Consider the following 25683-nt stretch of genomic DNA (forward strand, 5'->3'; position numbering starts at 1 on the left):
AGAAATATTCATGATTGTTTATGAAAATACGTACTTGCAGCTTTCTTAATTCATTTATTTTAACCTCGCTGTTAGGATATAAGCGTTCTGACAGATACATGCATGTTTCCTAGCTGCCTCAGACCAAGCAGCTACACTAACTGCTAGTAGCAGGGGGCTGCCACTGCCCTGAGACGGCGTCGGCCAGGACTTTGATGAGCTCGAAGGTCTCCGTGACGACTGGCCAGATGGCCGAGGGCTCCGGGTCGAACCCCGACTCTCCCCCTTCGGGAAGCTCCAGAGTGTACGAGAAGCGCGCGCCCGGCACGCCCTTTGCGTAGTCACGGCTCGAGCCGGAAGAGAAATCTGTAAACACGACAAGCATCCTAGTTACAAAGGCTGCAAACTACATGGCGCATTCTCTATATTTCCTGTAACTGCTAGACAATTTCAGTGGACATTTTTCAAACCAGTGGACCACAAGGTGCAGTCCGTAGCCCTCCGCCAGGCTTCTACAGTAGGCTACCTGCGCACGTTCATAAAACAAGTCACAAACTCTTTCTCTGTTGCTGCCCGCTCACCTCTAGGGCGAGCTGCCGACCATGCACTCTGTCCAGAATTAAATGCCTTGTTGCTTTCAGGAGGAAGCTGAATCATTTCCCTCTTAAGTTTCCTTATAAATTAACGTATACGGACAGTTTTCGCTCTGCCGAACAGTAAAGCAAATCCTCCCAAGTTCTTCCCTTTACGCTTATTTCTCTTCTCATTCCTCGCTCACTCGCTACTTTCTTTTCCCCCAGCTTCATTAATTGTGTTTTATCGTGTTTCCCTTTCTCGGTCTCTTCCGCCCCTTCCCTCACGTTAAATGCCACCAGCCTCCATAGCTTAAACTTGCCTTCCCGTAACTGCCTCTATAGTTGCACTTTTCGTGAGCGAATGAAAAAAAGTGTTCGGTTTATCTTTCTACACGGTAGTAATTACTAAAATTTTATTGTTTTTTGTATTAGATGTAACTTACTAAATGCTTCTCTTAATGAATGCAGCCAAAAATATGTAGAATGTCTGGTTTAATGTAAGAGAGGGCCGGTTGGCCTCAGTCTTGCCAAGCTCAATAAATTAATGAGAAATAAATAAAGAAACATAAATGCTTCCAAACTGCAGGCAGTAGCTACAGGACGAAACACACTCAATTTCCGTCCCCATGGCTCCTACATAATCTGATCTAACCATCCAATTAACTAACAGACTAAAATAACTCTGACTAATCTTTGACTGTAAAGTAACATAGAAATCCTCAGCCACTAACCTTCCAAGAGTAAGTCCACAATAGACTAAAACTACTCGTCAGCCGAACCGAGAATTTCATCACTCTTGGCACCTACAAAGCCTTGATCAGACCGATTTCCTGCAGAATAAAATACAATACATTACAAGGATTGTATTTCAACCTGCATGCTTATAGCACACGTTTACGCATTATGTCACTTGTGTCAGTGGTCGCAGCCGTTGCCTCCATTGCTATAACGTTGGTCACAAACCCGCATGGGTACCGTTACATGTATGTGCTGTGACGTGGCATCGAACATTTATGCTTGACAACGGCGTAACGCCTTAATCGCAGTAACAGAATAACAACTTCTAAAGACATTGAAAAATAACTTCATTTAAACAACTCGTGCAGGCTGCGGACATACATTAAAAAATGAAAATTATTTACGCTGGTTGAAAAATCAGCATTTCTATTGTCTGCTTGTAATTCAGTCGCATCAGTGTCTTTTATTTGACACTCGTAATGGAAAATTTGGAAATTTGTGGTAAGGTCTTATGGGACCAAACTGCTGAGGTCATCGGTCCCTAAGCTTACACATTAATCAACCTAACTTAAACTAACTTAAGCTAAGGACGGCACACACACCCATGCCCGAGGGAGGACTCGAACCTCCGACGGGGGATCCGCGCGGACCGTGACAAGGCGCCCAAGACCTCGCAGCTACCCCGCGCGGCACAGCACTCGTAATGGTTTTACCAGCATAACAGTCAGGCATTGGTTTGTGAGGACTGGCCTGCCCCGAAAGTGAACAAAATGGAACACCTTCGCTTCAGATACTATCGTCTAACATCACGTTTTTTGGTTTCGGGCGTTGAAGAACAGGCATTTTGAGTCCTCATTGAAAGTGTATCTAGCAGAGTTCAGGCCATCATATAGGGGAAGAGGTGGAAACGCCCCATATTATTATCCACTAAACATATAGTGTAGTATTTTATATATAGTGTACTGTTTTGTAAACGGAAGAGCGAACAGCGTTTATGGCGTAGAAAGTGGGCTTCCTGATAAAACGCTATAACTGCCACACTGAAAATCAATTTTCCGTCTAGCAGTGCAGTGCAACGCGGTGACAGCCGCTGTGACCGTGCGGTTCTAGGCACTTGATTCCGGAACCGCGCGACTGCTGCGGTCGCAGGTTCGAATCCTGCCTCGGGCATGGATGTGTGTGATGTCCTTAGGTTAGTTAGGCTTAAGTAGTTCTAAGTTCTAGGAGACTGATGACCTCAGATGTTAAGTCCCACAGTGCTCAGACGCATTTGAACCATTTTTGAACCAGCTGATGACAGTAAAAAGAAGAAGGATAATTTGCTACTTTAATGAGGTCTGTGAATGGTGTCTGAAGGGACGGTACTGTTTAGAAAGAGTAAGAAGCTGGAATGCCCATTACATGTTTTCGTCAGTACAGTGAAGTAATCACTGCGTAGTTTTTTTATAAGATTTCGATATGGATGTCAGTGAACTCTTAAAGAGGAGAAGAAGAAGGAGGAGGATGTGGTGGAGGAAGAGGAGGAGAAGGAGAAGGCGGAAGAGATAGAACGAGAAGAGAAATCCGCACCAGTTACTGCGTGCGAAAACTGTCTTATTGCATCTATCTACATTGAAGCGCCAAAGAAACTGGTATAGGCATGCGTATTCAAATACATAGATTCGTAAACAGACAGAATACGGAGTTACGATCGGCAAGGCCTATAATATATAATCGTCTGGCGCAGTTGTTAGATCGGTTACTGCGGCTACAATGGCGGGTTATCAAGATTTAAGTGAGTTTGAACGTGGTGTTATAGTCGGCGCACATGTGATGGGACACAGCATCTCCGAGGTAGCCATGAAGTGGGGATTTTCACGAGTGTACCGTGAATATCAGGAATTCGGTGAAACATCAAGTCTCCGGCATCGCTGCGGCAGGAAAAAGATCCTGCAAGAACGGGACCAACGACGGCTGAAGAGAGTCGTTCAACGTGACAGATACGCAGCCCTCCCGCAAATTATTGCAGGTTTCAATGCCGGGCCATCAACAAGTGTCAGCGTGCGAACCATTCAACAACACATCATCGATATGGGCCCAGTCTTGTGCCCTTGATGACTGGACGACACAAAGCTTCATGCCTCGCCTGGGCCCTTCAACACCGACATTGGACTGACTGGAAACATGTTGCCTGGTCGGACGAGTCTCGTTTCAAATTGCATCGAGCGGAAGGACGTGTACAGGTATGGAGATAACCTCATGAATCCATGGAGCCTGCATGTCAGCAGAGGACTGTTCAAGTTGGTGGAGCCTCTGTAATGGTTTAGGGCTTGTGCAGTTGGAGGGACATGAGACCCCTTATACGTCTAGATACGACTCTGATAGGTAACACGTACTTAAGCATCCTGTCTGGTCACCTGCATCCATTCATGTCCATTGTGCATTCCGACGGACTTGGGCAATTCCAGCAGGGCAATGCGACACCCCAAACGTCTATAATTGCTACAGAATGGCTCCAGAAACATTCTTCTGAGTTTAAACACTTCTGCTGGCCATCAAACTCCCTGGACATGAACATTATTGAGCATAACTGGGATGCCTTGAAACGTCCTGTTCAGAAGAGATCTCCACCCCCTCGCACTCTTGCGGATTTATGGACAGCCCTGCAAGATTCATGGTTTCAATTCCCTGCAGCACTACTTCAGACATTATTCGAGTCCATGCCATGTCCTATTGCGGCACTCCCGCGTGCTCGCGGGGGCCTACATGATATTAGGCAGGTGTATCATTTTCTTTAGCTCTTCAGTGTAGTTCAAGCATACTGAAGAAATGCGAAGTCTTCGCTGGTGCGAATTTAAAGTACTCCAGGATTCTGTAGGGTTGGAATAGCTAGAAAACTTTCGTTTCAGTAAGTATGTGTTCCTATTTCTGTGCACACAGTAGGCAACTAACGAATGATTTGTCACTGCCATTGACTATTTATGAGAGTACCCGCTCGGATATCACAGTGCACTGCAGCGCTTAATTCTGGGACTCGAGAAGGTACCGGCCCGGAATCGACGAGGATCGGTGTGTTGGCCAGCCTGTGTGTGGTTCTCATGTGATTTCCCACATCCGGCTAGGTAAATACCGGGTTGGTACCTGTATCACGTGGCGTTGTCAGAAATGGTATTCAGCAACCCACTGTCACTAAAAATGTCAAAGCCGACTGTGTGGAGACGGGGGGTAAGGCAAGCAATAAGAAAAAGAAGAAGAAGGAGACTATTATTTATGAGGGCCTTTGCAAGTCAAATAGAGAGTGATGATATAAATTCAAAAATCAGGCAACTACATAGGCAGCAATTCTATTTAGTAGTTGAGCATTTATGTACGCCTTTCCATATAATACAGACAAAACGTGCCCACCTTCAATTAAATAAAGGCAATGAATAACTTCGTAATCAGTAAAATACTGCTCCTTTTCGTTCGTCCACATTAATGAGTATTTTAAAATGCTATTAGCTACCTGACAACCCACTCACGACCAGGTCTGTTGCATATCGTATGTATTCCCTACTGAGTAGCAAGTATTTCACGTGACTCGATGCAACGTTTCGTTACTGCCTGAAACGTTTCACTGGGGCAGTTTCTTTCAGGTAACCCATCACCCACTCGCTTGAGCTGATGTCCGGAGCCAGGTGGTGGGGGACCTTCTCAACGGAAGAATCTGAACAGCAAAGCTACAAAGTCACCAGTGTCTCGTTGTTAAAAGATCACTTACGCAGCCGTTCTCGGTTCGTCTCCATCGGCGCCACTGCGCCAGCATGTGGACAGTTTTCTACGAAGTGAGTTCGTCTCGTCATTACTTTCCCTTGCTGCTTACTCCATCATTTACATCCTGTTTAGGCCCTTGATAAAGTGCTTCTTGGTATGACCTGCTGTAGCAGGGAAATATGCTGCATCTAGTATTTTCTGTGTGTGTGTGTGTGTGTGTGTGTGTGTGTGTTCCATTATATTCTTTCATTTAATTTCAATGCACCTAAAATGCACACCTAGACGGAAACACCAACGCAATGAAAATGGTTCTAGTTGGCCGTTGTCAATTATGTCCTCGCTGTTTTTCTCTGAGAAATATAACTTTTTATTCCGTTAAGTAACGGGGCAGGAAGGATACCTTGCAAAAGAGGTCAAACAGGAAATCCACTGCCAACAAAATTACAAAACATAAACCTCTCTTGCAAGCAGGCTAGTAACTCCGAATTGCTTTTTCAAGACAAAAATTATTTTATCATCCTCCTTGAGTGTGAACTAATTTCACATGCTGTATTCCAATCCTTGTCATCCTATACACTACTTCTAGTATCATGAGAGTTATTCCATGGTGTCTTAACAGATGACGATTCATCCTGTCCCTCCTTCTTACCATATATTCCTTTCCTGCAGACGACCTCCTTATCTCATCAGTCCGCCAAATTTTCAACGTTCTGCGGTAGCAGTACGTTTCAAATGCTTATATTATCTTCTGTTCCGGTTTTCCTACAGTCCATCTTTCACTACCATGCAATGCTCTGCTACAAACGTATATTCTCAGAAATTTCTTCTTCAAACTAAAGCCTACGTTTGATACTAGCAGGCTTCTTTTGGCCTAGAATACCCTCTTTGCCAGAGCTGGTCTGCTTTTTATGTCCTCCTTGCACCGTACATCAAGGGTTATTTTGCTGCCGAGGTAGCAGAATCCCTTACCGTAGTCTACTTCGTGATCCCCAATTCTGATAAGATTCACGTTGTTCTCATTCCAGCTACTTCCCTATACTTTCATCTTTCTTGGATTTACTCTCAATCTATATTCTGTACTCAATAGACCGTTTACTTCATTCAACAGATCCTGTAATTCTTCTTCACTTTCACTGAGAATAGCCATGTAATCAGTGAATGTTATCACGGATATGCTTTCACAAACAGTTTTAATCCCACTCCTGAACCTTTCTTTTATTTCTCTCATTGCTTCTTCGATGTACAGACTGAACAGTAGGGGCAAAAGACTACAGCCTTGTCTTATACCCTTTTTAATACGAGCACTTTTTTCTTCGTATTCGAGTCTTATTGGTCCCTCTTTGCTCTTGAAGGTATTGTATAGTGTCCGGTGCTAGCTATAGCTTACGGTGTTTTTCTCAGACATTTGAACATCCTACACCATTTTAAATTGTCTAAAGCTTTTCCCAGTTCGGTATACCCGATGAACGTGTCTTGATTTTTCTTCAGTCCGCAGCGTCATAGATGTCATTCTAGTGCCTTTACCTTCCCTGAAGTCAAACAGATCGTCCTCTACGAGATTTTCAATTTTCCTTTCTTATCTTCTGTATGTTATCCTTGTCAACAACTCGGATGCATGAGCTGTTAAGGTGATTGTATGATAATTCTCGCACTGGACGCCTCTTACTATCTTTGGAACTGTGCGGATGACGGTTTTCCGAAGCTCTGATGGTATATCGCTAGTCTCATACATTTTACACGCCGACGAGAATATTCTTTTTTTTTTCATTTGCCACTTTTCCCAATTCTGTTGGAATGTTATCTATTCCTTCTGCCTTAATTGATCTTAGGTGATCCAAAGCACTTTTAAATTCCGATTAATACAGAAACCCTATTTCTTCCCTGTCAACTCCTGTTTCTTCTTCTATCACAAGATCAGACAAGTTTTCTCCCACATAGGAAGCCTTCAACGTACTCTTTCCACCTATCTGCTCTCTCCCCTGAATTCCCATTGCACTCTTAATGTTACCGCCCTTGCTTTTAATTTCACCGACTGATGTTTTCACTTTTCTACCTGCAGAGACTGTCCTTTCGACAATCACATTTTCATACAGCCATTTCGCCTTAGCTTTTTGTTTATTTCATTCCTAAATGACTTGTATTTCTGTATTCCTGAATTTTCCTGAATATATTTGTACTTCCTTCTTTCGTCGATCAACTGAAGTATGTCTTCTGTTACCCACGGTTTCTTTGCAGTTACCTTCTTTTATCTATGTTTTTCTTTCCAGCTTTTGTCTTTGCCCTTTTTAGAGGTGTCCTTTATTCTTCAACTAAACTGCAAGCTGAGCTATTCATTATAGCAGTATGTACAGCCTCAGCGAACTTTAAGCATCTCTCTTCATTCCTTAGTACTTCCGTATCCCACTTATTTGGGCATGTATTCTTCCTGACTAGCCTCTTAAACTTCAGCCTACTCTTCATCGCTACTAAATTGTAATCTGAGTCTATGTCTGCTCTCTGGTATACCTTACGATCCAGTATCTGATTTCGGAATCCCTGCCTGCCATGATGTAATCTAACTGGTATTTTCCCGTATCTCACGGCGTTTTCCAAGTAAATCTCCTCCTCTTGTAATTCTTTGACAGAGCTTTCGCTATTACTAACTGAAATCTATTGCAAGACTCCGTCTTTCAGTCTTTCTTTTTTCACATTCCTATTACCAACACCATATTCCACCGCAAGCCTTTCTTCCACTGCTTCCCCTTACAACAGCATTGCAATCTCCCGTGGCTACTAAATTTTCTTCTTCCCTTACGTACTGAAGTAGCCTTCAGTATCCTCTTATACTTTCTCTGTCTCATCATCTTCAGCTTGCGACATTGGCATGTATACCTAAACTACCGTTGCGGTGCTGGTTTGCTGTCGATCCTGATGAGAAAAACCCTAGAGAACCCTATCACTGAACTGTTTACAGTAGCTCACTCCCTGAGCTACCTTCCTGCCCATAACTAATCCTACTCCCGTTACACCATTATCTGCTGCTATTGATATACATTACACTAACCTGACCAGAAATCCTTGTCTTTTATCCATTTCACTTCACTGACGTCCATCATTCTATATTGAGCCTTACTATATCTAGATTGAGCCTTTGCATTTCCCTGTTCAGACTTTCTATCTTGCTAACCGCCTTCAGACTTCTGAAATTCCACGTCCCGAATCTTAGGAGGTTACCCTTCCGTTGGTTATTCAATCTTTTTGTAATGGCCACCTTCCCCTTGGCAGTCCCTTCCCGGTGATGTGAATGAGGTATCAGTCTGGAATATTTTGCCAATGGAGAGATTATCATCACAATTCTTCAGTTACAGACCACATGTCCCGTGGATTTAAGTTATGTGTCTTTAATGCATTGGTTTCCATTATCTTCTGTAGCGTCATCCCATTCAGCGAAAGAGCGGACAGAGGTTAAGGACAGTCTTTTGCCACTGGGTTGAGAAACAGCCCCTCAAAGCGGACGAATCGGCAGTGATCAACGGCATGAGGATGCAGAAGGAGATGGAAACCCTTGCATTAAAGACATGTAACATGTATCCACAGGATATGTGGCCTGTAACCGAAAAAGTGTCATGATGATCTCTCCGTTGACAAAAGATTCCGGAATAGTGCCCCAATCGGATCTCCGGGAGGGGACTGTCAAGGGGAAAGTGACCATGAGAAAAAGATTCAATAACCGACTAAAGAATAACGTTCTACGAGTTGGGGCGTGGAATATCAGAAGCTCGAACGTGGTAGGGGAGCTAGAAAATCTGGAATGGGAAATGCAAAGGCTCACTCTAGATGTAGTAGGGATCAGTGAAAAGAAATGGAAAGAAGACAAGGATTTCTGGTCGGATGAGTATAGGGTAATATCAACAGCAGCAGAAAATGGTATAAGGGGAGTAGGATTAGTTATAAATAGGAAGGTAGCGCAGAGAGAGAGTTACTTCGAACAGGTCAGTGACAAGGTTGTTCTCATCAGAGTCGACAGCAAATCAACACAAAGAAATATAGTTTAGGTATACATGCCGACGTCACTAGCCGAAGATGAAGAGACTGAGAAAATATATTAGGATATTAAACGGGTAATTCGTGCACAAAGGAAGATAGAAATCTGATAGTCATGAGAGATTGGTATGCAGTTATAGGGGAAGGAGTAGATGCGCTTGGTACTCGCAGTGAAAGAGGACTAAGATTAATTGAGTTACGTAACAAATTTCAGATAGTAATAGCGGCTACTCCGTTCAAGAATCACAAAAGGAGGGGGATATCTGGAAAAGACCTGGAGATGCGGGAAGATTTCAGTTAGATTACATCGTGGTCAGGCAGAAATACCAAAATCAGATACTGGATTGTAATGCGTACCCAGGAGCAGATATAGAGTCAGATCACAATTTAGTAGTGATGAAGTGTAGGCCGAAGTTTAAGAGATTAGTCAGGAAGAATCACTACGCAAAGAAATGATATTCGGAAGCACTAAGGAATGAAGAGATGTGCTAGAAGTTCTCTCAGGCTACAAAGCTCAGTAAACAGTTCAGTTGAAGGGAATGGACATCTCTAAAAAGGGCTGTTACCGAAGTTGGGAAGAGAAACATAGGCACAAGGAAGGAACTGCGAAGAAACCAAGGGTAAAAGAAGAAATACTTCAGCTGATTGATGAAAGAAAGAAGTACAACAATATTCAGGGAATTTCAGGAATATAGAAATACAAGTCACTTAGCAATGAAATAAATAGGAAGTGTAGGGAAGCATGAAAAACATGAAGAATCGAAAAAGTAACGATTGTCTGAAGGAATGACTCGACATGTAGAAAAGTCAAAGCAACATTCGGTGAAATTAAAAGCAAGGGTGGTAACATTAAGAATGCAGTGGAAGTTCCACAGTAAATGCAGAGAAGAGAGCAGATCAGTGGAATGAGTAAACTGAAGGTCTCTATGAGGGGGACGACTCGTCTGATGACGTGATAGAAGAAGAAACAGGATGTTATATAGAAGAAATAGGGGATCCAGTGTTAATACCAGAATTTAAAAGAGCTTTGGAGGACTTAAGATCGAATAAGGCAGAAGGGATAGATAACACTCCGTCAGAATTTCTGAACTCGTTGGGAGATGTAGAAACAAAACGACTATTCACGTTGCTGTGTAGAACGTATGAGTCAGGCGATATACCTTTTGCTTTCGGAAAACATCACCCACACAATTACGAAGATTGCAAGAGCCGACAAATGTGAGAATTATCGCACAATCAGCTTAACAGCTCATGCATCCAAGCTGCTGACAAGAATAATATGCAGAAGAATGGACAAGTAAGTTGAAGACGTGTTAGATGAAGTTCACTTTTTGTTTATGAAAGCACCAGAGAGGCAGTTCTGACGTTGCGGTTGATAATGGAAGCAGGACTAAACAAAAATCAAGACCCGTTCATAGGATTTGGAGACCTGGAACACTTCGACAATGTAAAATAGTGCAAGATGTTCTAATTTCTGAGCAAAGTAGTGGTCAGCTATAGGGAAAGACAGGTCACATGCAGTACTTACAAGAGCCAAGAGAGAAATGTAAGAGTGAAAGACCAAGAACGAAGTGCTCAGATTAAAAAGGGTGTAAGACAGGTCTTTTGCCACTATTGTTCAATTTACACACCGAAGAAACAATACCGCGTATAAAAGAAAGATTTAAGAGTGGGAATAGAGTTCAAAGTGAGAGTATATCAATGATAAGATACGCTTATTACATTGTTAAGCACATCGAAAGTAAAAAAAGAATCACAGGATCTGCTGAATAGAATGAACTGTCTGATGAGCATCAGAGTATGGATTGAGAGTAACCCATGTAAGACGAAAGCAGTGAGAAGTAGTAGAAATGAGAATAGTGAAAAATTTAACATCAGGATCCGTGATCACGAAGTAGGCAGCAGAATAACCCGTGACGGACGGAGCAACGATAACATAAAAATCAGAGTAGCATTGGCGGGAATTCCTGGCCGGGAGAAGTCTACTAGTATAAGACGTAGGTCTTAATTTGAGGAAGAAATTTCTGAGAATATATGGGTGAAGCACAGCTTTGTATGGTGGTGGAACAATCGCAGTATTTGAGATGTGGTGCAACAGAATAATGTTAAGAATTAAGTGGATTGATAAGGTAAGGAATGAGAAATGACAAATACACTCCTGGAAATTGAAATAAGAACACCGTGAATTCATTGTCCCAGGAAGGGGAAACTTTATTGACGCATTCCTGGGGTCAGATACATCACATGATCACACTGACAGAACCACAGGCACATAGACACAGGCAACAGAGCATGCACAATGTCGGCACTAGTACAGTGTATATCCACCTTTCGCAGCAATGCAGGCTGCTATTCTCCCATGGAGACGATCGTAGAGATGCTGGATGTAGTCCTGTGGAACGGCTTGCCATGCCATTTCCACCTGGCGCCTCAGTTGGACCAGCGTTCGTGCTGGACGTGCAGACCGCGTGAGACGACGCTTCATCCAGTCCCAAACATGCTCAATGGGGGACAGATCCGGAGATCTTGCTGGCCAGGGTAGTTGACTTACACCTTCTAGAGCACGTTGGGTGGCACGGGATGCATGCGGACGTGCATTGTCCTGTTGGAACAGCAAGTTCCCTTGCCGGTCTAGGAATGGTAGAACGATGGGTTCGATGACGGTTTGGATGTACCGTGCACTATTCAGTGTCCCCTCGACGATCACCAGTGGTGTACGGCCAGTGTAGGAGATCGCTCCCCACACCATGATGCCGGGTGTTGGCCCTGTGTGCCTCGGTCGTATGCAGTCCTGATTGTGGCGCTCACCTGCACGGCGCCAAACACGCATACGACCATCATTGGCACCAAGGCAGAAGCGACTCTCATCGCTGAAGACGACACGTCTCCATTCGTCCCTCCATTCACGCCTGTCGCGACACCACTGGAGGCGGGCTGCACGATGTTGGGGCGTGAGCGGAAGACGGCCTAACGGTGTGCGGGACCGTAGCCCAGCTTCATGGAGACGGTTGCGAATGGTCCTCGCCGATACCCCAGGAGCAACAGTGTCCCTAATTTGCTGGGAAGTGGCGGTGCGGTCCCCTACGGCACTGCGTAGGATCCTACGGTCTTGGCGTGCATCCGTGCGTCGCTGCGGTCCGGTCCCAGGTCGACGGGCGCGTGCACCTTCCGCCGACCACTGGCGACAACATCGATGTACTGTGGAGACCTCACGCCCCACGTGTTGAGCAATTCGGCGGTACGTCCACCCGGCCTCCCGCATGCCCACTATACGCCCTCGCTCAAAGTCCGTCAACTGCACATACGGTTCACGTCCACGCTGTCGCGGCATGCTACCAGTGTTAAAGACTGCGATGGAGCTCCGTATGCCACGGCAAACTGGCTGACACTGACGGCGGCGGTGCACAAATGCTGCGCAGCTAGCGCCATTCGACGGCCAACACCGCGGTTCCTGGTGTGTCCGCTGTGCCGTGCGTGTGATCATTGCTTGTACAGCCCTCTCGCAGTGTCCGGAGCAAGTATGGTGGGTCTGACACACCGGTGTCAATGTGTTCTTTTTTCCATTTCCAGGAGTGTATATGGAAAACTCTGACATGAAGAAGGGATAGAATGGTAGGACATCTGTTAAGACATCACAGAACAACTTCTAAGACACAAGAGGGATCTGTTGAGGGTAAAAACCGCAGAGAAGCCAACAAAAATGAAATGAAATAATTGTATGGCATTGTTAGCCGGGAGGTCCCATTCGGTTCAGTTCGGTCGTCAAGTGCAAGTCTTATTTCAGTCGACGCCACATTGGGCGACTTACGTGCCGGTGAAGAGGGTAAATTAATGATGAGGACATCACAACACCCACAGCACGAGCGGAGAAAATCTCCTACCCAGCTGGAAATCGAACCCGGGCCCGCTGTATGGAAGGCAAACACTTTACCACTGAGAAAAGCACGCAGACTAAATCCAACAAATGATTGAGGATCTAGACTGCAAGGCTACTCTGAGATGAAGAGGTTGCATAGGGTAGGAATTGGTAGGGGCCAGCATCAAACCAGTCAGAAGCCTGACGACTCAAGAAAAGATCTACACACATGAAAAAAAAATGGAGAACGCCTTCGTTCAAAAATAACAAGAAGTACATGAACTATTAAACTGTCTCAATTACAAGCGATGTACGTATGGTGTATCCGTTTGTTATGGGAAACATAGTGCACGAGAGGCGTTCGTTTCAGAGGCAGCTGTTGACTCGAGTTTAAATGATGAAGCAGAAATAATTGCGTTGCCCACTTTACTAAAGAGAGGTCATATGTGCAGAATGAATACGTGCACCAGGCTAATTAACGAGCAATCTATCGTCACTCAAAAATTTACTGTAGCAAACTTTGAGTTCCAAACAGTGAAGAATTCAGTTGAAAAATTAAGTAAAATTACTACAGGTGTGAAATGACTTTAACCAGATGGAAAGGTTCCTAAACTTCTCACGGTCTCGTTCTCAGTCACATCCTAGTACTGCCGCTAGAATACTCACCATTCTGGCTGCCGCCTCGTATCTTGAACGAAGACCAGTTGCTCTCCATCGATCTCTGTCACAGGAAGCCGCTGTTCTCCGCCACTCCCCGAATCAGAATCTTCTCTTGACTAGTCCAGAACAGAATGTTTTCTGTGCCACTCTTCGAAACCGAATGTCCTCCGTACCCTTTCGTTTCTCTAACTCTGACTTCTCAACATCAATAATTCCGCCAAAAGTCCGCGTCATCCAACCATGTCTCCTGCTTACTTGTTTCATCTTTCAGAAGAGGGAAAATTTTCCACACGACTCCCCTCCCCTCGTCTTACGACTCTCAGAGAGATCCAAGTCTCATATTGGCTGCCAATAAGGGCTCTAGCCTTGGTGTTAGCATATGAGACGTGAGCAAAATGCTCTTTTCCCTCTACCATCCTGCTTATTTTTCGAAAATGTCTCAAATCTTGTCTCTCAATTTTAGTAAATGCCTTTTTGTCGGTATGTCTGTCAGGGCGTAACTTCCTACTTAATCAGCAGGCTGTCAACCTGTAACAGGCGCCAGTATGTCGCCTGGGAGTGTAAACGGGCATTACCTTCTGAGGTGTCGTTCCCAGTCTGAAGCCATAGAGTCTGCAAGAAGCGTACCTCCACCATTAACCAGCAATGTGTCCATCTCGCTGCATGCCGAAGAGAACGTATAATGACGGACCCATGCCGTGCCTGTAAAGCGACCGTGCTGGGAAGCAGTTCTTCTAAACGTATTATGCGAAGATGCTGCATTGTCTTATTGACACAAAGAGGGCCGCCCTGCTCTAAGGGCCACACGACTCACGAGTGAAGCTCAGCCTTCCGGACATAACCTAAAACGAAGGCTCTGGCTCTGAGCACTATGCGACTTAACTTCTGAGGTCATCAGCCGCCTAGAATATAGAACTAATTAAACCTAACTAACCTAAGGACATCACACACAACCATGCCCGAGGCAGGATTCGAACCTGCGACCGGAGCGGTCGCTCGGCTCCAGACTGTAGCGCCTAGAACCGCACAGCGACTCCGGCCGGCTCAAACGAAGGAAAACTATTATTTCAATAAAATATAACTTCCTTGTTCCCCGACCTGTTAAGAGGAGTACCGAATTGTCTATCTAAATTCTATTAAAAGAAGCTAATTACGAGAATTCACAGTGACATTATTGGGTGGAAACCAAACTTAACTGGCCTTTGATTAGAGCAGGCAGGTATCTCGCCCAAAGTGCAAGTAGCGAGACACACGCCAACATCTTCCCATGCTGCTTTTCATCTGCCTCTTTGTCGTTAATGTCGGATTGGATTTTCACATATGCTGGCTCGGGAAGGAAGGGAGGCATACCGACCCAGATTATCATTTAACAAAGGTGTACATACAAAGCATCTAAAGGAAACAATGGCACACTTCCGGCCTAGAGGTTGGTTATATTCGCAAACATTTAACAAGCGGCAAAGACCAATGGACAGTTTGTAAAAGCAAAAAGACATGAGAGAGGTCTGACATTTCTCTTTCACAGGGTTTATACGGCCGACCAGAAACTGTAACGGGAAATTGGTTTACGGAAAACCGGTTCTGAGAGCCCCGTGTAAACGAAGTGACTGACATAGGCAGAGCGCTGCAGCAGAAGCCTCAGGCTGTGCTGTGGTGAGTACTCACAGAGGACGTTGGCGGAGCTGCCCACGGTGTACTGGGTGCCGCGTACTGCAGCCAGCGCAGCGGTCGCCGCGATGCCCAGGGCGTGCTGCAACACACCAGTGAGCAGTCGCACCTCTTTTCCATACAAACAATACGAATTATTGTATTCCATCTTGGCGCGGTGGTACAGCAACCTTCTATCGCTACTATAAATAAGAAATAAAATAAAACACAATCATAGGTTGCAGAATGTTCTTTATTAACTTAAGAATGACGCGTTTCGCCCGGATAGAGCATCACCAGGGTATGTTAAAAATCAGAAATTTTCTGCCAAAAAGCATTCGTCAAGAAGGCATGATACCGCATAAAACGCGTTAAAAGGCAAGCTCATGGAGGCGTTGTTATGCCTCCATGAGGTTGTCTTTTAACCTGATGATGCTCTGTCCGAGCGAAACGCGCCGTTCTTAATATGTTAACAAAGAACATTCTGCAACCTACGAGTGCTTTATTTTTAATACAAACAATGCAGTTTGTAGGATTAGTACTAGAAATAAGAATAATCTTCACAGATATTTAAATCAACTTGTTTTGATCTAGAAAAATGTCTCCAGAATGAGATTTTCACTCTGCAGCGGAGTGTGCGCTGATATGAAACATTCTGGCAGATTAGAACTGTGTGCCGGACTGAGACTCGAACTCGGGACCTTTGCCTTTCGCGGGCAAGTGCTCTACCAACTGAGCTACTCAAGCACGACTCCATGCCCCGTCCTCACAGCATTACTTCTGCCAGTACCTCGTCTCCTACCTTCCAAACTTTACAGAAGCTCTCCTGCGAACCTTGCAGAACTAGCACTCCTGAAAGAAAGGATACTGCGGAGACATGGCTTAGCCACAGCCTGGGGGATGTTTACAGAATGAGATTTTCACTCTGCAGCGGGGTGTGCGCTGATATGAAACTTCCTGGCAGATTAAAACTGTGTGCCGGACCGAGACTCGAACTCAGGAACTTGCCTTTCTCAGGCAAGTGCTCCACCATCTGAGCTACCCAAGCACGACTCACGAACCGTCCTCACAGCTTTAATTCCGCCAGTACCTCGTCTCCTACCTTCCAAACTTCACAGAATCTCTCCTGCGAACCTTTGTCATTACCTTATAATGAAAATGTGTTTCAGATTTTTTGACTCTTTCTACATCCATGACGACCATTTCACTTTAATTCTGTGTAAGGTACATTACCATATCTTTTTTATTTGTAAATATGTGCTATTTTTTTCTTGTTTCATGACATGGTATACATCCGAGAGGGCCTCCTTACTGTAGATCTATGGAAAAATACGTACATCTCATCTAATCGTATCTAGCTCCCGCTTTAATTGTTACTTTTAACGTTGGAGTAACTTTAGTCATTGAGTCAAAATCAATGACTTTATTAATGACGTGCTTAAAGGATATCAAGCACCAAGTATTTGTTTCAAAAATGAAAATAGCAAAGTAGGATTAAATAACAAAGAAAGTTATGAAATATTAGAAAAACTTTTTGGCAGACTCTTAAATTGTCCAGTTCTAACAGTTAAATCAGAATTTTCAGCGATATCAGAAAACCTTGAGTTCGATTTCCCATCAACAGAACTAGAAATTCACGAAACCATCAAAACGCTAAAAAACAACAAAGCATGTTGAGAATTTCTGAAACGGTAAGAAACAAAAGTTATGAGAGATCTGCGCTTGCTTGTTAAGAACATTTGAAAAACAGAATAGATTCCAGAAGACTCAGAAATAGCATTAGTCCAACCACACTACCTAAAAGGAAAGACAAAACATATCAGTAATTACAGAGGAGCGTCGTTCTGCCAGTAGCACGCAAAATATTGGCAAAAATTCTCCTGAACAGAGTTGATGAAACTTCCTACAACGAACTGGAAGAATATCAGCGTGGTTTTCGAAAGACTCTGCACAGAACATGTTTGTAACTTAAAATCAATATTTCGTCTCAAAATGTTAACCAGGAAAGCTGTAATAGTATCATTTACCGATTTTGAAAAATCATTTGATTCTGTAGACAGAGTAGCAATAGATAAGATAAACGGAGACTGCAGTATGAAAGAAAAGTCTAAATTTACATTTATGTAAAAAATATATCTGGTGTCGGACAAGGGGGGGCACGTTTCTTGCTTAACTCCATTTTAGAAAAAGTCGTAATAATGTGGAATTTTGTGCTAAAAAGTCCCCACTGGGGTGGGAAAAAATCAAACGGAATTAAAATAAACAGACTGGCTTTGCCGACGATTTTGCAATACTTTAAGAAAATCTAACAGAGCAAGTTTCTCAAACAAATCTTCTGTAAATAATAGCAAAACATAAAATTCATGCACCATAGAAACACAAATAGATAAAACTGAGTGAGCTAGTATTTAAATATCTTGAAGAAACCATACAGCAGAATGGTGCAGTACAAATAAGACTCGATAAAATGGAAGGAGCATATGATTTGACAAAAAATACCAACAACATTAAATGTATGTCTAAAAATACAAAACTAAAACACTATAGCACAGGTTTGGACCTGAATGTTTGTATACATGTGAATACTTAACGATGAACTATTAGCTGGGCCGAGTAGAGGTACGCAGATGACGAATTACTAGAAAAATAATGGGTGCAGTACAGTCTTCAGGTGGTTATAAAATGATAAGTAATTAGGAGATCTACCAAAACATTCAGAAAATATCAGAAGTAATGGGAAAACACAAGTTCAGCTTTTTCTTTGGATACCACCACTGAATGAATGAGAACAGGCTAACGAAACAATATTGCAGTATTTCTGGAAAAAGAAATCAACAATAACATGGATTATAGAAATAAGAAATGAACTGGAAGGAAACAGCATCAAAGAATCAGAAATAAGAGACAGAAAACTTTATACAAATAAAATACTTAATTTAGAAGGCTTTCAAGGTAGAAGAAGTAAGAAATCGGGAACAGGGACACGGAAGACAGGAAAATAGGGATAGAAATAAGGGAGTATTGGAAAAATAGAAACAACAAAGAATGAGGAGGAATTGAAACTATTACGTGATCCTAGTTGGTTACCACGAGGATACTAAGTCAACTTTTCATAACCTCCATCGGCTTTTTTGCACAATTATGTGCAGCTTAGAAGATCCTTTTTTTAAGATGATCCTCGTCAGTAAGATGCATTTACAAGGGCCATGTTTTACGTCTGTTTGTTGCTCCAATATTGCTATCGTCATCATTACCACCGTAGACTCAAATACAGACAAAATACGAGTGTCTGTGAATGGTTCGGGAGTATTTCTGAGAGAACAGAACACACTAATGATTCAAACTCAAGCACAACATGGTTCATTCACTGCAATTAATCGTTCAGATTTAGTTTTCTCATTGCCAAATGTCTATGTACAACCATGCTTCTGCTAGTATAGTTTACCTTATTACTCATAGCTCTGATTTTTCAACATCTCAACGTTGTGATGTGAGGACAGTAACATTAACGACTGTAAAAAGTATCAACAGAACTGTTCAAGGTGACTGAAAAAGTCACCATCATCGAAAAGTAATTACATGCAATAAGAATTTTATTCTATAACTACTCTCTACTTGGGAAGTGTAACAAAAAAAAAATGGTTCAAATGGCTCTGAGCACTATGGGACTTAACAGCTGTGGTCATCAGTCCCCTAGAACTTAGAACTACTTAAACCTAACTAACCTAAGGACATCACACACATCCATGCCCGAGGCAGGATTCGAACCTGCGACCGTAACAGTCGCGCGGTTCCGGACTGCGCGCCTAGAACCGCGAGACCACCGCGGCCGGCCGGAAGTGTAACAATGGATGATATGTATTGCCCAACAGAAATTAGGAAAAGAATTACAACGGCAAAAGAAGGATTCAAGAGGAAACAGAAATTACTTTTTGGACCACGAAACAAATATCTCAAGAAACGCCTTGCCAAATGTTACATCTGGAGCGTTGCACTATATGGTGCGGAGACCTGGAAATTGCGGAAGGAAGATGAGAGAAGATTGGAGGCACTGGAGAAGTGAATATGGAGAAGAAGAACGGAAAAAGTGAAATGGGAAGACCGAATAAGGAATGAAGAAATATTAAGAAGAGTTGGAGAAGAAAGAAACATGCTGAAAGTCATCAGAAAGAGAAAACTGAACTGGATTGGACATTGTTTGAGGAGGGACTGTTTATTGAAGGAATGGTGGAGGGAAAAATGCTAGACAGTATCAAAGGAGACAAATATTCAGAAATGAAATGACTGGCTATGGACAGAGAAAAGTAGAAGAGGCTTAACCCATGACAAGACCTGCCGTATGGCAGAATACCATACTACTGCTACTACTATAACCCCACATACATTGTTATTAATCTACGTTCAAAACAGTTGCACTGTTATGTAACACATGCACGATCTCCCTTTGTCACGTTTGAGGCCACTTTGCGGATCGCGTTGTCGATGATGTTGACAGTATCAGTTGTTATGTTAATCTTTAGTTCCAAGTGAGTGAAGCCTGTTTTTGTAGACCCCTTCTTTACGGAAACCTCACAAGAATAAGACATTGAACTGTGATTCTATCACCAAAAAATTCTCTTAAGAAATGAATTGTTTCATTTGGTGTGATGTCACTGTCCTACTGCAATCAAGATAACTTTCATCTGTCTCGAGAAGTGAAATAAACAGTGTAATGATGTCTTGGTACACAATGCTGTTCACCATAGTTTTTAAGAGAATAGGGCCCGCAACTCGACAACGCTATACGGCGCACAGCACTCAAATTACCTGATAGTGCAAGGTGTTTTCATGAAAGACATGTGGATTTTTTGTTGATTTAAATCTTGTACGCTGAGGAGACATAAGTCATGGGACACCTAATATCGTGTCAGATCTCCTTTCGCCCGGCGTAGTGCAGCTACTCGACGTGGCAAAGACTCCACATGTCGTTAGAAGTGCCCTGCAGTAATATTGAGCCATGCTACCTCAATAACGTCCATAATTACGAAAGTGTTGCCGGCACAGAAATTTGTGTACGAACAGATCTCTCGATTACGTTCGATGGGATTCATGTTGGGCGATCTGGGTGGCCAAACCATTCTCTCCAGTTGTCCAGAATGTTCTTTAAACCAATCGCGAACAACTGTGGATCGGTGACATATCAGCATTGTTTGGGAACTTGGGTTCTAAGTATCCGAACATAACCATTTCCAGTCAATGATCGGTTCAGTTCTGTGCAAACACATCCAACACCATCGTGGGGCCACCGCCAGCTTGCACAGAGCCTTGTTGACAACTTGGGTCCATGGCTTGGCGGAGTCAGCACCACACTCGAACCCTACCATAAGCTCTTACCAACTGAAATCGGGATTTATCTGGCCAAACCACGGTTTTCCAGGCATCTAGGGTCCAACAGATACGGTCACGAGTCCACGCGCCCTGCGTAGGCGATGTCGTGCTGTTAGCAAAAGCACTCGCGCCGGTCGTCTGCTGCCACAGCCCCATATGTTCATCATAAGTACCATATTGATTTCTGCGGTTATTTCAAGCAGTGTTGTTTGTCTGTTAGTACTGTTTGTGCTGCTCTCGGTCGTTAAGTGAAGGCCGTTGGCCACTGCGTTGTCCCCGGTGAGAGGTACTTCCTGAAATTTGATATTCTCTGTACACTCTGTATTCCACAATGATTTCCGAAATGCAGTGTCCCATGTGTGTAGGCCCCAGCTACCATTCCGCGTTCAGAGTTTTAATTCCCATGATGCGGCCATAATCACGTCGTAAACCTTTTCACACGAATCACCTGAGCACAGATGACAGTTCCGCCAACGTACTGCCCTTTTATAGCCGGCCGGGGTGGCCGAGCGGTTCTAGGCGCTACAGTCTGGAACCGCGCGACCGCTACGGTCGCAGGTTCGAATCCTGCTTCGGGCATGGAGGTGTGTAATGTCCTTAGGTTAGTTAGGTTTGAGTAGTTCTAAGTTCTAGGGGACTGATGACCTGAGATGTTAAGTCCCATAGTGCTCAGAGCCATTTTCTTGCCCTTTTATACCTTGTGTACGCTGTATACTACCCTCTGTCTATGTGCATATCGCTATGCTTTGACTTTTATTACCTCAGTGCATACTAACTATTCGTGCATGCACTAAGATCAGTGAAGAAAACACGGCCCATTTCGGGTATTCCATGGATGTCGACCAATGACCAAAACCATCCGACGCCTTCAAGTACTGCACCGCCGAACATTATATGCACGAAATTTTTACGTCTGAGTCGCTTTCTGGACACTACGAAGCCAAATCTGGGAGTGAACAGGTAGCCTACTCAATCTTTTGGACGGTGAACGCAAAGTCACACCCCTAACATCAGCCAGTTTCGCGACCGTCAAAACTGGCGGTTCCTGGTCCTCTTCCTGTGTGCAGCTGATCCGCTCTACTAGGAACGAGCCATTATTGAACTGTACGACACTGCGGCATCAGGATTACCCATGCGTGTACACCAGCGATCGATTGCCAAAATATTGTTCAACAACGATATCTCTTGTTTATCAAGCAATGAACTGCGCTGTAGTACAGACGTCATGTGGTCTGTATCCGTTATTCTGTGTGATACAAGAAATATTTTTGCGAGGTGCGTCGTTTTTATGGTCAAGTACTAATTAAAGTAAATGCATGTGATGTTAATTCCCTGGAAGCTTTCACAGTTTTGCACAAACTGTTACCAATAAGTCTTTAGAAGAAAAATCATTTCATTGTAATTTACAAAGCTTGCTTTTTAAGTATCCTCTCAGAACTAATTGTTGTTCGTTTGAATAAATAATAATTTTTTCGCTCTAAATTTTGTTAGCTCGTAATATGTGCACAAATTTCTTACTTCTCACTGAGCAGGCGTGATCTGGACTTTCATTTGAAAACTAACAGCTGACTGAGTTTTAACTCTCGTACAGTCATCACACAGAAAGCGTCATTTTCCCATATACGTACACACTTTCGGCAAAACCACAGTTTTGAACATTACGATACATTGCACCCGAAGTTTACAATATTTACTTGCACATCTCACAGTAGTTGTCAGAATTCTGCTCCTCCCATGGTCTACTATTCGCCGTTGTGACCACCAGTTAGTAGCATTGAAGGCTGTGAGATTACTACAGTTGTACCACCGTGATCCTCAGCTGAGACTGATTCATACTTCTCTCTACTTCCGCTCGCAATTGAAGGGAATCGACGACCATTCCTCGAAAGAAATATGAGGTTACTTTACTCACTCTTTGTCGTACTCCGTTATTTCCATTTTTTTCGACGTCCTATTCAGTTGTGGTAAAAGCATGAATATTAACTGTGCGTTTCCTATATGAAAACTGATTGCCCATGATTTGGACACCAATATCAATTTTAATGAAATCTGTCGGGATGCACTGTTATGATACAGAATCAACCGAACAGTGGAAGTACTTCATTTTACAAAAAGAAAGGTCATGAAATAGAAGAACTAAGCCTTTTATAAATATATCACAGTACATGAATTTATTAAAATTTAACTTCTAAGACTACCTCATTTGGAAACGTATTTGTTATTTGCAAGATAAATTCTATAATTGAAAATCCTTCGTCGCATGTTGTAGATTGAGAATCCCGAAGCCACTACTGCATGTAAGATGGTCTCCCTGAATACCAACATTTATTCCATGGCAATGGAAAAACGTATAAAAAGATAGAAAGCTGACAATGTGTACAGCCCACTGAGACATTCACGTAGCCTATAGCTACATCATTACAATCCGACAACGGTAATACTGATCAGTCTCCTTTGACGCACATGTCATACTTTTTTTTTTTTTTTTTTTGAAGCGATAAATTATAATATAAATGTGCTATGAAGTCTTTCCTGAAATTATTAGTCCCTTATAGTCATCTATGGAATTGAAACGCGGATGATAAATTTTTCACACAAGATGGGACTAAAAACTTAAATTTTTCATTTCAAGGGAGAATTCTCTATATTACACAGGTATTCGGGTAACAAATTAGAAGAGACTGAACCGAATGAGAGATAAAAGAACTGAAAGAAGGAATAGGTCCACAGAACATACCTCGAAGCACATACCTCGAAGGACATACCTCGAAGAATGAAAAATTGTTAATTTGGTAATGGTGGAAAGTGCGGGGGGGTGTTTCGGGGGGAGGGGGGAGGAGACGTATTGTATTTGTTGGAGTAAACAGATTGAGATTTGTCTGTGTTGCAATATTTATACAAAGAGAAGACACACGAAACAGACTACAGAAAAAAAATGAAGAATGGTTGTTAAATCTACTCAATGCTTGGCAACATTCAGAGTCAAAAACCTAATGCGGCCTCCAATAATAAATGACTCTCGTTTACTGTGACGATATAACGAGCAGATGACAAAACTTAAAAATTTAGAAATCAGCGTAGATATTTAACAACGTTAGCTTTCTCTGCTAGATTTCACAAGAATGACAACGACAGCCAATCTAAATGCCTCTGGAAAACAGAAACACGGAAAATGCAGAGAATTCAAAATGTTAAGGAATAACAACTTAGACGACAGTAATTTCTTACTTTTTTCAAATTTATATGATCTTTTTTTATCTCACAGCTGATAGCTATTTAGCACTTACCAGTTCATCTACGTTGTCAGGATAATCCGTCGTCCAGCCCCACGGGTAAAGGAAGAGCTACACAGAAAAGAAGATCAGTATATAATTTACAATAAATATTTCATGTACCACTACACAACAACAAAAATTTATGACAGCTGACAGCTGAGAAATGAGGTGCCTATCTTTAAATGGAAAATTCATAATACAATTTGTTGTGTTAATGAGCGAATGGCATTGGTGGGCGGTTCGGCCGCCGCTCTACACGCTCTTTTACGCCACTACGGCGACTTGTGAGTGAATGAGAATCAAATGATAATGAAAGACACACAACAACCAGTCATCTCGAGGCAGGTGAAAACCCCTGGCCCCGCCGGGAATCGAACCCGGGACCCCGTCCGCGTGAAGCGAGAACGCTACCACAAGACCACGAGCCGCGGACATTTGTTATGTTCAAGATGAAATATTCGTATAAGGTGTCCAACCGGGATTTTCTTTATGCGTGGATCTATCGCCCTGATGAATTGAGTACATGAAACAGTTATTTTCTGCTAGGTTGTTGTAGTCAAGAGCTATTTTTATTTTTTGCACGTTATGATTTACTAATTTCGACTTTTTTTATCAGTTTTAAGTAGACCTCCGTAATTGAAAAATATAAAGAGAACTGGTGGTCATAAGAATGTCACAGAATTGTCGCGTTATACAGTAACTATCTACTGTAAGAACAACAATTAAAACATGATCGATTAATAATCGTTCAGACTAGTATATTTTTGCATACTTATGTTCGTTAAATGTTCCAACCAACTGGTATAGTCGTGTACGTACTATGATTTTACGATGTTCTGTATAAAAACTTAGTTACATGTGGAATAGGGCCTATACCGTACAGTTTGAACACTTATGAACACAAAGTTGAATTTGTTAAAATAGCATGTTTGATAGTACACTACTGTGAATAGTGGTTATTCAGTGACATTTGTAACTGCTGTTTTTAAACTAAGTGAATTTTGAATTATGTCATTTTTTGTTTTACTTTAAAATCCATTCTCTCTATTTCATTTTTCCATTAATCACTTCCGTACCTCTACCTGATAATGACGAAATAGACAAACTGACCAAACGAGATGGAAATTTGTGGTAAGTTCTTATGGGACCAAACTGCTGAGGTCATCGACCCCTATTTCATCTAACTTAAATTAACTTACGCTAACGACAACACACATACTCATTTTTTGGACCACATGGTTGTGGAGATGAAGCAGCGATTAGTATGATTAATCAATTATTCAAAAACAGTCTTAATCGCATTTGTGATTATTATACCGCCAATCGATTTCAACCCGACGTAGGGGTCAGGAACCTGCCGTTATGTAGACAGGAGTGACACCACCAGCAGTCGACCAATGGTGTAAACGCTCAGAAGATGACCCCTACGTCGGGTTGAAACCGGTTGGCGGTATAATAGTCATAAATGCGATTAAGACTGTTTTTGAATAATTAACACATACCCATACCCGAAGGAGGGCTCGAGACGGGGGAGGGGGGGGGGGGGGGGGGCGGGGCCGCGCGGACCGTCACAAGGCGCCCCACACCACGCGGCTACCCAGCCCGATGAATGTGAAGGATGACAATGAAAAACAAGAGTAAATCAGGCTTGCTGAAAAAACTGGGGTCATGTAACTTATCTAATCGGAGTTATTAACAAAAAAATTGAGAAAAACATTACTGTATTAGGAAAATACCATGTTTTTATCGTTGGCGTAGTATAACGATAGCGGGTTCATTATAATTAATGTTTCCATTTCCTACAGAACTCCTTTATTTAATTCCCAGCAAT

General features: G+C 42.8%; 1 protein-coding gene across 1 annotated transcript in view; it reads right to left on the reverse strand.

Annotated features, from left to right (window-relative positions):
* Nucleotides 1-34: 34 nt before the first annotated feature.
* Nucleotides 35-25683, reverse strand: part of LOC126482056 (carboxypeptidase B-like) — a 139546-nt gene continuing 113897 nt past the window's right edge. The window contains exons 8-10 of the mRNA XM_050106032.1: nucleotides 23865-23921; nucleotides 15229-15313; nucleotides 35-345 (exon numbers count right to left, since the gene is read on the reverse strand). Coding sequence (XP_049961989.1) covers nucleotides 137-345; nucleotides 15229-15313; nucleotides 23865-23921 — 351 coding nt within the window. The 3' untranslated portion in view covers nucleotides 35-136. The remainder of the gene's footprint in view (nucleotides 346-15228; nucleotides 15314-23864; nucleotides 23922-25683) is intronic.

Source organism: Schistocerca serialis, chromosome 5, assembly GCF_023864345.2.
Source record: "Schistocerca serialis cubense isolate TAMUIC-IGC-003099 chromosome 5, iqSchSeri2.2, whole genome shotgun sequence".
In the NCBI taxonomy this organism is placed as follows: domain Eukaryota; kingdom Metazoa; phylum Arthropoda; class Insecta; order Orthoptera; family Acrididae; genus Schistocerca; species Schistocerca serialis.